General features: G+C 38.7%; 1 protein-coding gene across 1 annotated transcript; it reads right to left on the reverse strand.

Annotated features, from left to right (window-relative positions):
• Window positions 1–5,382: 5,382 nt before the first annotated feature.
• nipal3 (NIPA like domain containing 3) lies at window positions 5,383–12,474 on the reverse strand. Its single transcript, XM_032546919.1, is given in 12 exon segments — window positions 5,383–6,336; window positions 6,423–6,517; window positions 8,341–8,404; window positions 8,538–8,626; window positions 9,471–9,606; window positions 9,727–9,823; window positions 9,955–10,100; window positions 11,270–11,329; window positions 11,427–11,586; window positions 11,588–11,599; window positions 11,942–12,010; window positions 12,239–12,474. Coding segments are annotated over 12 exon segments (1,152 nt in total). The 5' UTR covers window positions 12,275–12,474; the 3' UTR covers window positions 5,383–6,148.
• Window positions 12,475–13,129: the final 655 nt, after the last annotated feature.

Genomic DNA, 13,129 nt, shown 5'->3' on the forward strand with positions numbered 1-13,129 from the left:
CGCAAACTCCTCCGGCGCTGCCATGCGCAGGTGGAACCAATGAGACGCCGACGGCGGCCCGCAGCGACCAATCAGGCCGTCGCGAAGGGGAGGACGCTTCACAGCAAGATTGGTGGAGGCCGTGGGGCAGAAAGTGGCTCTGCTGCAAACGGCTTTAAATACCCGGCAAGGACGTCTCAGTGAGTCACAGCAGTAAACTGTTAAATCTGTGCACTGCTCCTCCCGCGGAGTTAAGATGAGCTTAATGTGCTTAAATGTTTACAGACTGATCACACTTTGCAGGATCCACCTGTTCAGTTATCTAGAGGGAAATTTACGTTAAAATTGACAACCCACTTTAAGATTTATGCATCTTGCAAGTCCACAAAACAAAAGAAAACCAATTACTAAAAGAAAATGCAAACAATCTTATTTACTTTAAGCGTTGCTCACAATGAAACTTAAATTTTGCCAATAAAACCTGCATACCTCTGCATAAGCTTCTATGAGGTCTCAAATCTCACATCTGGAACTGTCCAGATCCAAAAAGTTTTAATCTATACTCCACAAATGCATTTTGTGTGAATAAAATGTAAGGATTTTACAGGCAATTTATTTTTTTAAATCAAGTGGCAGAACATTTATTGAGAGAAACTGCACTGGTATTCAGACTCACAAGATAAAATATATTTTAGGACTTTTAGCTATGTTGGTGCAATTATAAGGAACTAAATACAAAATGTGAAGAAGGAAGAGTAAACCCTAAATAAATAACTTTGCAAACATGCCACAAGCGCTATTTAAAATGTGCTTAGAAAAATTTTAACTATGACAAAAATTATTCTTTTTATTTCCCTTATTTGGTTAAATTACATAAATACCTCGAAAAATATTCAAGCTTGATGTTCATTTAAGATTAAGATGCAAAATATTCTGCTGGTAAATTAGTTTCTTACTTTCCTGGGCAGGTTGCATACAAGTTGATTTAGACAGATTGGGAATCTTGGCCTTAAAACTGACAATAAGCATCCCTCTAAGCATACTGTGAAATATGGTGGTGGCAGCATTATGTTGTAGGATTTTTGTTCTGGTCAGAACTAAATGGCCCAGAAAAAGTACAGGTCTACATCTATATGGGAATTAGTGGCGAGGCTTGAAAATTGTCTGTTCTGCAGTCGCTGTCAGTCTAATTTGAGAAGGGTCATTTAACATTTCTACCTTTGGAGCCCAGAGACGGGTCGACTGACCTGAAGGATTTTAGCTAGCATCCTATAAGCAGGTGTGAACAGGCGCTTTTGTTCTGTAAATAAGGCCATTACTGGCGCACCAAAGGAAGGGGGACAGCTTAACTCCCAACTAACTGTCTAGTTAGTTCTATTCAGTATATTGTATTTTATAATATAAAGATTATATATATTATATTTAGCTTAATTTTATTTGAGCAAAAAAGCACAATGAATTAATTATAATATTTTAAATGGAGATTTAGAAATTTTACAGCCAGGTACAGCTGTGAGCAATGACCAGAAGTATTTGTGTCTAAGTCAAGAGGACTGAAATTCCAGCATGAGAAATATACAAAAGAACAACTGTTATTTGTTTAAATGCTTTTTATTTTTGTCATTAAAAACGATACAAAAAATACAAGAAATAAAACAATTCCACACATATTTACACTAGGCACAGTGGGGGGCTGCGTGTGTGTGTGTGCGTGTGTGTGTGTGTGAGCGGCATGTCCTTGTGTGACTGGCATTTCAGCACTCATTCAGCAGTCTGTCTGCACTGTCGGAACATACCTGGCACTGCCAGGGTATGACCCTGGTGCATTTGCCACATGTGTATTTGTAGCAGTCAACGCATCTCACAGTTGCACTATTGTTCTTGCATCGATGGTTGACCTGACACTTTGCCCTTTTGCCTGGGCTGGGTGTGGAAGGTTGTTGCTGAAGCAGTTTCTCCTTGTGTGCCTTCTTCTCACTCACATGAGAGTTAGCCAACTCTTTTGCAAGCTCAACCAGGAAGTCCACCCGTCTCTCCTGCACCCCAATGCATGCCTGATAAAGCACATGTGCATTCAGTGCTGCCATGTCAATCATGTTGTAGAACACCGCAACTGGCCATCTCCGTGTTCCTGCACGCACGCTGTACTCCCGCACCATTTGGTCCATCACATCCACACCGCACTTTGTTTTGTTGTATTGTGTGACCGTGTTTGGCTTCCTTTTGGTGGTATCCTCAGTCTCAACCACGCTGTGCATGCTGCTGAGAACGTAAACGGCCTTCTTCCTTTTGGGCGCATACACCGTCAGCGTGGCACCAGTGGTTGAAAACACCTGAGTGGTGAATTCAGTGCGATCCATCTGTCTAGCGGATTGAGGAATTTCCCGGCTTCTCTTGTTGACTGTGCCGAGGATAGTGGTTTTCCGGCTAAGCAGTCGTTGTGCAAGTGACAGTGATGTAAAGAAATTGTCCGTGGTTACAGTTCTGCCCTTGTCCATGAACAGTTCCATCAGCCTCATCACTACAGTCTCGGACAGTCTCTCCCCGCTGGGACAACTGGGGTCCTTGCCAAGATATGGGAAGGCATTACAGATGTACTGTGATTTCAAGTCGCAAGCCACCCAAAACTTGATGCCAAACTTGTCCGGTTTTGTTGCAATGTATTGCAGGAAACAGCAGCGAGTCTTTGATGGATAAAGCTGTGCATCAATATTGATGTGTCGACCAGGGTTGTAGGATGCGATGCAGTTAGTGACAAACGATCCCCAAACATCGGAGATTGCAGCAAACTTATCGGTCTCCGCTCGCTCACTGCGTGTAAGCATGTCATCAAAACGTAGGTGTCGCATGATGTTTTGGAAGCGGTTTCGGGCCATAGTTGCAATGATCCTTGGGTTTCCCAGGTTTGCTGACCAGCTGTCACATAGTGATGGAACCTTTTTCACTCCCCGCAAGATAATGACTGAAATAAATGCCATTAGTTCCGGGAGATCCATGAACCAATCCAGCTGCTCCGTGTGACGTGCATGTTGAATAATCCATTCTTGAATGCTACGAAGCATGTCAAGAGTGATAAAACAGAGGAAGCTCTGAAGGCGACTCCAGATACTTTGTCTGGCCTCAGCGCTTGGCTCTCCATCTGTGGCGTACGGTTCTATTGGAGTGAAATCGAGATGTGTCCCCACTTGTTCTTCACGCCACACTGTGCCATCTTTCGCGGTCTCTGACGGCTCACTCCCCAAACTAGCTCTCTTTTTTGGTGGAGGGAGAGTCTCCTCATCTGCAAGATAAACAATTTCAAATGAACTTTTTGTTTGGTTCTAAATAAAAAATAGTCAGGAAAATAAAATAGGTAGGTTGAGAAATCTAACCTGAAGACAGCTCAGAGTCCGAATCCGGTTGAAGGTCTATGTCTTCTCCATCTGAATCACAAGGGCTGGCACTGCTCTGAATCAGTTCCAATGCCTTCTGAGTGGTGCACCTCGTCTGCATTTTGTTTCTTGTGAACTAAATAGGTGAAGCAGTCACCTATTTATCCTCCACAGCACAAAAGGCTGCATGCAAATTTGCATGTGCAAAGTCTTCCAGATCTCTTTTGCTTACACTTTTTGTATGATTTTCCACTCCTACCTTCTGGCCTGACGGTCAACGGCCACATTTACAATTGAAGAAGGGATCCTAATTTGAGCCATCAGAGTCGTCAGTTTGGACTCAGGGTCTTTTGACCCTCTTTCGGGACTTCAGGGGGGAGGTCGAAAACCCATATAATGCTAGTGTTAAGATGCAAAATATTCTGCTGGTAAATTAGTTTCTTACTTTCCTGGGCAGGTTGCATACAAGTTGATTTAGACAGATTGGGAATCTTGGCCTTAAAACTGACAAAAAGCATCCCTCCAAGCATACTGTGAAATATGGTGGTGGCAGCATTATGTTGTAGGATTTTTGTTCTGGTCAGAACTAAATGGCCCAGAAAAAGTACAGGTCTACATCTATATGGGAATTAGTGGCGAGGCTTGAAAATTGTCTGTTCTGCAGTCGCTGTCAGTCTAATTTGACTGAACTTCAGTTGTTTTGCAAAAAAAAACGAAGTGACATAAATGTCTTCTAGATGTACAAGCTTAGCAAAGGCACATCCCAAAAGTCTTGCAGCTGGACTTGTGTTCAAACCTGGTTCAAACTTTCTTATTTTACTTGTAAAGAATTTTAAATGTATCATTTCCTATTTCTTCACCTTCATACGCTGCTCAGTGTTACTCAGCATGAAATACAGTGAGGTTTTTGGTTATAAGGTGACAAACAGTTGGTGTGAATACTTTTGCAAGATGCTGAATTTGCTGTTTTTAATCAATAGCTCAAGCACAACAACAGCAACAAAAAAGAAAAACAACGTAATTCCCACATGCAAATGCTACATCAAATTTTAAGTGAAACAGAAAAAAAAATCCAAACTAAAATTTCAAGGATTTTCTTTCACAACAAAATCCGCCCTCGTTTTTGATCATTCCAGCTCTAAATTTCCCGTTCTAACTGCTTTTCAGAGCCCAACGGTGCCGACTTCCATCATGTATTTGAATAGAAACGACACCCAAACATCTATTGTCATTGTATGCATGCATCAAGTGCACCTTTACATTTCAAAACCCCATCTACTATCTTAGACCAATCAGGTGCATTGTAACCATTCAGTCAATTCAGGAGACAGGTAACGGCCACTTGATTACATTTACATTGAGTCAATGGAGGTTTTTCAGCGGAGACAGAGGAATCAGCTCTTCTTTGATTGAGTCTGTAGTACGCGTCTTAAAGTCCATCAGATTTATTCTGAAAGCCATTGGATAAATCTATGGTAAACGACCTCTGTCATGCCCCTATTCGATTATTCCAGATGTATTCTAACTGCTTCATTCATTTTCACGGGTGCATCTTTGTTTGCTTGCACATTGAAACCAGGGCGCATGTGTAAGTGTTGCCCTGCAGTTCAGAGGTCCACAAGGTGGAAGATAAGATTATCCCACAGGAATGCACAGCAGTTCGTTTGGACACCAACTCCTACACGTGATCTGTAGTTTGGTCACATTGTGTGTTTAGCTCTTTGAGCAAGGCATGCTCTGTATGTCTGAGCATGACATGATGAGAAATGTACAACATGATCACTTAAAGCCTCATCTATTATTTCTGCTCAGCATGATCTATTTTGACATATTTTCATTGTGTAAGCATAAAACAGGTCACTCTTGAAAATGAGACCTTATTTGTCAGTGAGATTTACCTGTGTAATTATATATATCTATACACTGCTATTATATATCTACCTCTACTATCAAGTCTGACTCTTTCATTCAGACTTCAACGGCTTAAACACCAACAGTTAACAGTCACCATCGTCATGCACTTACCCTGAACTTATCCAGAAACAAACTTCATTTTAAAAACGTACATTAAAACCAGACAGCGTCCATAAATACATCACAGTAAATCAAACACAGTGGACAAACTGGGAAACTGGTCCCAACAAGAAGAGGCAGTTTAAACTTCATTTAAAACAGAGTCAGAGGCAGTTTTTCCAAAGTAAAGACACTTAAACTGTACAGATACAACTTTACACTGTTTGGTCAAAACCCTGAAGTTTGATAAGCTTGCACATTTACTGGAAGAACAGATGAGTGTGCTGGGTAGCCCTTGGAATAAAAAGGTTTATATAATATATTTCACTGCTGATCGAGTTTATCAAAGATGACAAAACTTCAACATAAAAAAGTAATGTCACTTCATTCTGCTGCCAATCTTTGGTTCCTCTGAGATCAACAAATGTCTTCAAAACGCAGAATTCACAAGTTATTAAAATATGTACAAAGATAAGCCAGCTTTACCAGTTTGTGTTCATCCAGACTTCCTAATGTGCTTTGATAGAGACGGAAAACATCGTCAATGGTACAAAAGAAGCTAATTATTTCCAAGGAAGAAGTGAGCAAGCAGAAATTAGGTAAATCCCAAAGTTTGAGGCAGATTTTCTCTGTTTACAACTGTTGTACTTAATACAGTAATTAAAAAAGCTTTTCCCTGACCAGCTTAGGTTAAAACAGGAAGCATGTGTGAGAGTTAAAGGCGAGAAGGTTTGGTGAAAAGCACCCATTTTGGTTGTTTTTTTAATGCGAGGCAGCGATAAGTTTCAATCTTTCTTCAGGTCAGGCTGACCGTAAGGCAGATCGGTGCCTCTCACGGTCACAGTTGGGTGCTCCAGGTTGACCGGTAGAGTAGTCGGCGCCACGCCGTCGTTGTTGACCAGAGCGCCGTAGGAGAAAGAGCCGTTAAAGTCTGGCTGAACAACAAGGCCGTTGTCATGAATGGTTGGAACGCCTGAGCAAAAAGACGTGCAAATAAGAAGATAAAATGTATCCTGACTTACACAAATTTAGAGTTTAAAGTTTTGTTTTAATACAAACCGTTAGCCACATCCATGGTGACGTACGGCTCAAAGATCTTCGCCTTCTGCCTGGATTTGGTGACGAGAAAGACGCCGAGGAAACAGAGTGCAGACCTGCTCAAAAATAAAACATAAAAATCTTATTTTTATTCAAATGCTGATGGAACTTTAACCTGAGCAGCTTCAGGCCTAGTCCACACATAGATGGATAGCTGGGAAAATAAATGTATTTTTATGTGTTTTGGCCTTTCATCTACACAAAAAATCCATTTAATATCTCTAAAAACTTCACAAAAGCTCCAACCAAAGTGGAGATATGAAAAAATACTTCATATTTGTGTTTGCCTGTGTGCAGTAAAATTTAGGGATCTTGTGTAGTGATGGGCCAGACGACACCTGAAACCTCAGAACATGCAGCGAGCAAACAAGATGAAACCCCATGTCGGTGCGCGTATCACTTTAAGGAAAACCATGTGACCGATACAGTTCCCGTGTTGTATAGGGTTAGGGTTAGGGTTAGGGATGTGACCGCGCCAAATTGTATTGATGAGGGAGAAATTGTGTCGACACGTTTGTGGGTTTTGTTGGATGGAGATACTTTGAGTTCTTTGCTTTGGTTTTTGACTCGTATTTGAATACCAGCATGGATCAACCAGAAGAGGAAGTTTTCTCCCTGGTGGGGATCATTTAGATCTTATAACGGAAAATAATTATTCCGTTTTCATTTCCACTTTTGATCATTTTTCTTTTGGATTATTTAAATTCCTTTCCATGGATATTTGAGTTAGTTTACATGGATTAATTTTTATTTATATTGTAGGTGAAAAATGTAGGATTTCTCCCAAGTTTTGTCTTTCTGTAACCGAAGCACTTCCACAACTGCTGGAGCATCAACGCGCCCCATGAGGGGGATGAACAAGCAAACACCCGTATTTATTTAATTTGCCTGCAATGACTTTCTAAATCCAGCAGATGTCACTGTAAGTGACAAAGCAACACAGTCTCAGCCCAGTTTTGAAATGTGCCACACACCCAGTGAGGCCTCATCTGCCCATCACTAGTCTTGTGCATTACAGTGTGCAACAAACAACGCAGCAATATATCCACAATACTTGACATGATTCCCAATCAACATCTTCTTGTGTTTTAATAACTTTATATTATATTTAAAAGTAGTTCGACCTATATGTCTGTCCACACAACTAACATCCTGTGAACTTAACAGGAAGTCATAGGTTGTTTTAACACAATCTGATTGGGTGACATAAGATCAGCTTTGTGCTCCACTGCCCCCTATGGGTTCGGCATATTTATAACAACATTCAGAGGCATATTTGTGCACTGATGTGTTAAGAAGATTAATTATTACCTTATCTGTAAATCTGATGCCAATGTATAACTTCACAAGATTCTCAACATTCCTTATTTTAATTTGTTATTTGTCATGTTGGAGTTGTCATAAAATTGCTACTTTATTCTCCCAATATTATGACTTTTATCTGGTAATATTACAGCTTTATTTTCGTATTTATTTGACTTTATTGTTGTAAGAATTTATTCTTGTACTGAGACTGTTTTATTGTAAAATTGTGACTTTATTCTCAGAATTAAAAATTTTAGCCAGACCTTACTATTCCATGACTAAAGTATATCTGAATTCAAAGTTCAAATAGATAGAAACTATAAAATATGCTTTGGGTGTGCTGACATTACTTACCTATGGAAACAAAAAAAATGTGCTGGTGAAATAACGCATTTATTTGGCGAAGATTGAATTTGTTCCAAAAATGCAATCTTCAAAAACCCCAAATTCAATTGATTGATAAAAAACAATTTATCACCCTACATTAATCAGTGAAAGACACTGAAGTCTGCAGTTGCCACTGGCAAACGTGAGCAGCTTTTAAGTGTATGAAGTACTGAACGCTGCCACTGACCCAAGGAGAAACATGCAGATGTGAAGAACATCTTCCTTCTGAAACTCCAAGTAGAAAACGGCTCCTACGGATGAAAAGAGGAGAAGGTTCTGAGACATGTTGTGACTGTAAAGGAGAGCAGCTGAAGCAGATTAGGAGATGTTGTTAGATTTTATTTCTAGACTCGCGTTTACAGGCCAGAAGAAGCTGCAACTCACCAGCTACCACTGCAAAGATGGTGGAGAAGATGTAGTTGACGCAGGCGGCCAGCGAGGGGTCATGCAGATTACAAGCCTGGGAAAGAAACCTGGGAAGAGAGCAGCAGGCCCAACAGTTTTCAAACCAACCACAGTAACCCTTGTAGCAATTTGCAATAAATTAATAAATCAATTAATTGCAGCAGAAATCAAAACAAGCTCGATAATTTCAATTTTTATGAATTGCCTTTCTCATGTCTCTCTATCAAAGAATAATTGAGTCTGGTGCATCGATCTCAACTAGCATCTTTTTTTTTTAAGGGAAATTTTATTTATAGAGATTTCAGGATGAATTCACTGCAAAAACACAAACTCTTAAGTAGTTTTGGCCTAAGTTTCTAGTGCAGATATCAACTTCACTGAGACAAAACTAACTTACAAGTAACTTTTCAGCATAAGATAGGAGCTCGTTTTAAGTCTTAACATAAGCATTAATGTTGATTAAAAAAAGTTCTAGTTTAATTTAAAATATGGGAAAAAAAATTTGCTATAAGAGTACAAATCTGCTGATGGAACTAGTACTTTTTTTAACCAATAATTATTTACTTAAAACAAGCTTTTATATCTTGTTGAAAAGTTACCTATAAGTTAGTTTGATTTTATTTCAAGTGTAATAAGATTTTTAGAATAGAAAGTAGACACAAACACTTAGTAAACATTATTTGTTCTTTCAGTTGTTTTGTTATATCTAAAATGTCTCCCAGTTGGTTATAAATTAAAGTTTATTGATCTTTGAGAGGATGTACCTGCATTATTGTGATTATATTACTTGAAAAGGGTCTCAAAATGGGAATACTTTCATATTTTATCATCCGTGACAAACCTACAGCCACAAACACGAATTGTAACAAAGACTGATGGATTTTGATTATTGTTGATGTCTCTGCCTCTCACCTGGCCTGGAAGATGACAGACGCCACCATGCACACAAACATGACGCTGAAGATGGGGTAGTCGAGCTGCATGGAGCCCTCCAGAGTCAGGAGCAGCATGCCAGAAACCGCCTTGACTGTAATGACTGTGACCGAGCCTGTTCCAGAAGACAAACAGAAGATTAAAAAAATAAAATAAAAAGTAAACATCTGTTGTGGCAGTCTTATTCTAATTAAGTGTGATTAAAGCTAGACTTTAAAGACAGGAGGAAACTCACCCAGTAAAGCCACCAGCAGCAGAACAACAGCAAGGTAGTTAGCATTGCGCTGTTTGTAGAAGTACAACAACAGGCAGAATGCGATAATCTCCAGAAGCTGTCAGGATGATAACATTAAATTAATACAGAAATACACCAAAATTCAACTGTGCCTGACTGAAAGAACCCAAGATAAAAACCACATCTGTTTACAGAATATTAGCTAATGATTTACAGGAAATATCTCACCATATACAGGAGAACAGGCCATCCAATAAGGTGCTTCACGATGTTCTCTGCTTGGAGTTTCTCATGAGAGTTTGGACCAAATGACACAAACAGATACGTTCCTCCTATAATGAAGATGTAGCCCAGGAAAGCCAGCCCATGGTTCTCTGAAAACGCAAAAAAACCAGAAATGACTTCAAACAATCTGTCAAGTCAGACTGGAGAGGAATTAAAGGTTTAAACTGCTGCATCATTTGCACTTAGGGGTGGGCATTTATCGTATCGTTTATTACTTATTGTGAAAGGTTTCTTAGTATAAGACCTTTGATTTATCATTAACATTAAACATTAATTAACATTAAATTTCAGTGATTGGTTGTAAGTAATAAAAAAAATTCCAGTATGATCAGAAATGTAATTTTTGCTATTTTCACCAATGTTAGTTCCACAGGAGCATCAAAACATATCAGTAAATTTGAAAATAGTGTAGTTAGTTTTTATGGTTTAGTGATATAAATCACACTTTTAAAGTATGTGGCATTGTGAAAAAGCCTATTTCAGAAAAAAATGTTTTTCATGGATAATATTTGCATATGTGGTGGTATGAGGGTATAAGCAACAATAGGATTTTCCTTTATTATTATCACTAATAGTACCACAGAATATCAGAAAAAAATTCTAAGTCCTTATCGCCGACCCCTATTTGTACTGCAGCCAATTTCTGGTTTTACTTTTTGATGCATTTATTGGTAAGAAATATATATATATACTGTATATATATCAGGCAAATATAACACAAGAAAATAAAAAAACTGATTTTTTAAAATTAATTTCCTTAGTAGGGGAATAAAAGCTCTGCAAAACAACCTGATCCCATCTGAAAAAGTAAGACTTCCTTCTTGCTGGTTTTTAGGTGGCACAATCAACAAAAAACCCCAAAAAATCTGAGTTTGACATATTTATCTGCATTTTAAAGTTTACACATTGAACACAAACCAAAAGTCGACTTATGATGGATTACTGGAAAAGTTTTTCTGAATTTCAAAATTTGAAAAAAAAAAAAAAAAGAGCACCAATATAAGAGGTAATTTAACAAATATTGGACTTTATGGGTTGTCTAAAAGGTCAGTTGAGGATATTTCCAAAGTAATTTAATAAACTGTTAAGTGTGTGTGAAAGGTCAGATTTCACCTTCACTGAAACTCCACTAATAAAATTTACACATAACAAAAAAATACCTTGACAAAAGAGTAGAAGAGAGGGCAATTAGATTTACATAAAAGAGCAGCAGATCTGAAATATTTGCATGAGTTATTTCTGCAGCTGTTCTACTTACTTGCAAAGTCCTTTGCTTTAGATTTTTCACGCAGGAATAAAAATCCCAAAATTGAGCTTGCTGCAAAACATTAGCAAAAAAAATGTTTTTGGTACAATTTAAGGTATAAATCTGAATGTTTTTACATTTTATCTAATGTTTAGAGAGTGATGCTCACTCAGGACAGACACGGCATTGAGGGGCGCCACAACAGCAATTGGGGCAAAGGCGTAGGACACAAAGTTGGCCCCCTCCCCGATGCAGATGAACACGAAACCAGACCACCAGGTCTTGGTGTTGTAGAAGGTGCGTTGCTCCTTTGTTCCTGCAAGAGTCACAGTGGCTGTACTTCTGCAAGAAAATGCAAAACAGGGAATTCAAAGCAACACAAACACCTTGCAGGAAACTCGCAGAAAGAGCTTAAAGCACATTGTGAAACAGTTTCACCAAAGAAAAGAAATGCAGATGGGATGGTCAGCAACACAATGAGAGTGACGCATGATGACCACGTGACTGTGTATTGGATAAATATTCAGCAAACACAGCCTTTTTCCCTGAGGGTTATGCAGTCAAACATGCATCAGAAACAGAGGAGGGCATGGCACGGTGGAAATTAAAAGCTCCTGTCTGGATTATAATTGTGAAACAGCTGATTTATAACGCGTTTAGTGGTGAAGTGCAAACAGAAACTACCTGAATACTGAGAGAGATGCTGACAATCACACTTCCAAAGATGGCTAATAATGTCCCGATGAGATTATCCTGAAAAACAAAGTGATCCGTTCAGTTAGGATACAGAAATGTTCACATAATAACAACAAAACAACAGAAAGTCGCTTCTGAAATTCTGTTTATCGTTTCCATCATTCTGCCTTCAGTAGCCAGTTACTTTGTAGCAGCTAGCAAAACCGGGTTTCTTTTTAGCACCACTAATAGATAACAAAGCAACTCTTTAGTAACAATTGATGGTTACAATGGAAGCTGTCTCACCGTGTAGGAGTCTCCTTGTTCTGGTTGAGTGTCCATATTTTTAACTTTCAGAGGCGCTTTTTCATAACACGTACAATGAACATTCAGACAGTTAAATATTCCCGCTGTTTCCTGTTTGATATAAAATATCTGTTGCTCATTTTTGGATTTTCTGCCGTGATAATAAAGGAGACACCATATTCGGGGCGAAAAGCATCTCACTTCCGGGGACTAACTTCACCTGCTTTTGGCTACCAACTGACGCACGAAGAGGAATCGCACCATTCACCAGCCGGAGAGGCAACCGGCGCACCGGGTGGGCGGGGTCAACATACCCTGAGCTACAACTTTTATTATTATTATTATTATTATTATTATTATTATTATTATTATTATTATTATTATTATTATTATTATTATTATTATTATTCATCTGAATTAATTGAATGTTGTGGATTTCAGTATTTTAAATAAAGTTTACTTTAGATACATTTTAAGCGCAATGTGTTTCATTAATAGTCTATTTTCCTTCGATATAATTCATTTCAGGTCCTAAATGAAAACATTACACATTTAGTATTATCGACTTCTAAAAATACATTTTAAAATGTGTTCTAGCTCATAAAACTCATTTTACAAGTGTGAATCTATTTCATTGTACCCCAGAGCAGCAGACACACTTTGACAAATGGACTTAAATTAAACAAAGCCCTTTATTGGCCTCAGGCTTATTTTGGAAAAAAGTTCTTGCTGTTCACTATTTATTTATCTACTATGAAACTTTGACTTAAAATAAACCACACTGCTACTGAGGTGATGAACTCAGACAATTTTGGGTCCTTGCTTATGTGGAAAACCCCGCCCACAGCTTCTTCGTCATCGCTTCTGTGCGAGTGATCCACCGGCGTACTG

This window comes from Xiphophorus hellerii, chromosome 19, assembly GCF_003331165.1.
Source record: "Xiphophorus hellerii strain 12219 chromosome 19, Xiphophorus_hellerii-4.1, whole genome shotgun sequence".
NCBI lineage: Eukaryota > Metazoa > Chordata > Actinopteri > Cyprinodontiformes > Poeciliidae > Xiphophorus > Xiphophorus hellerii.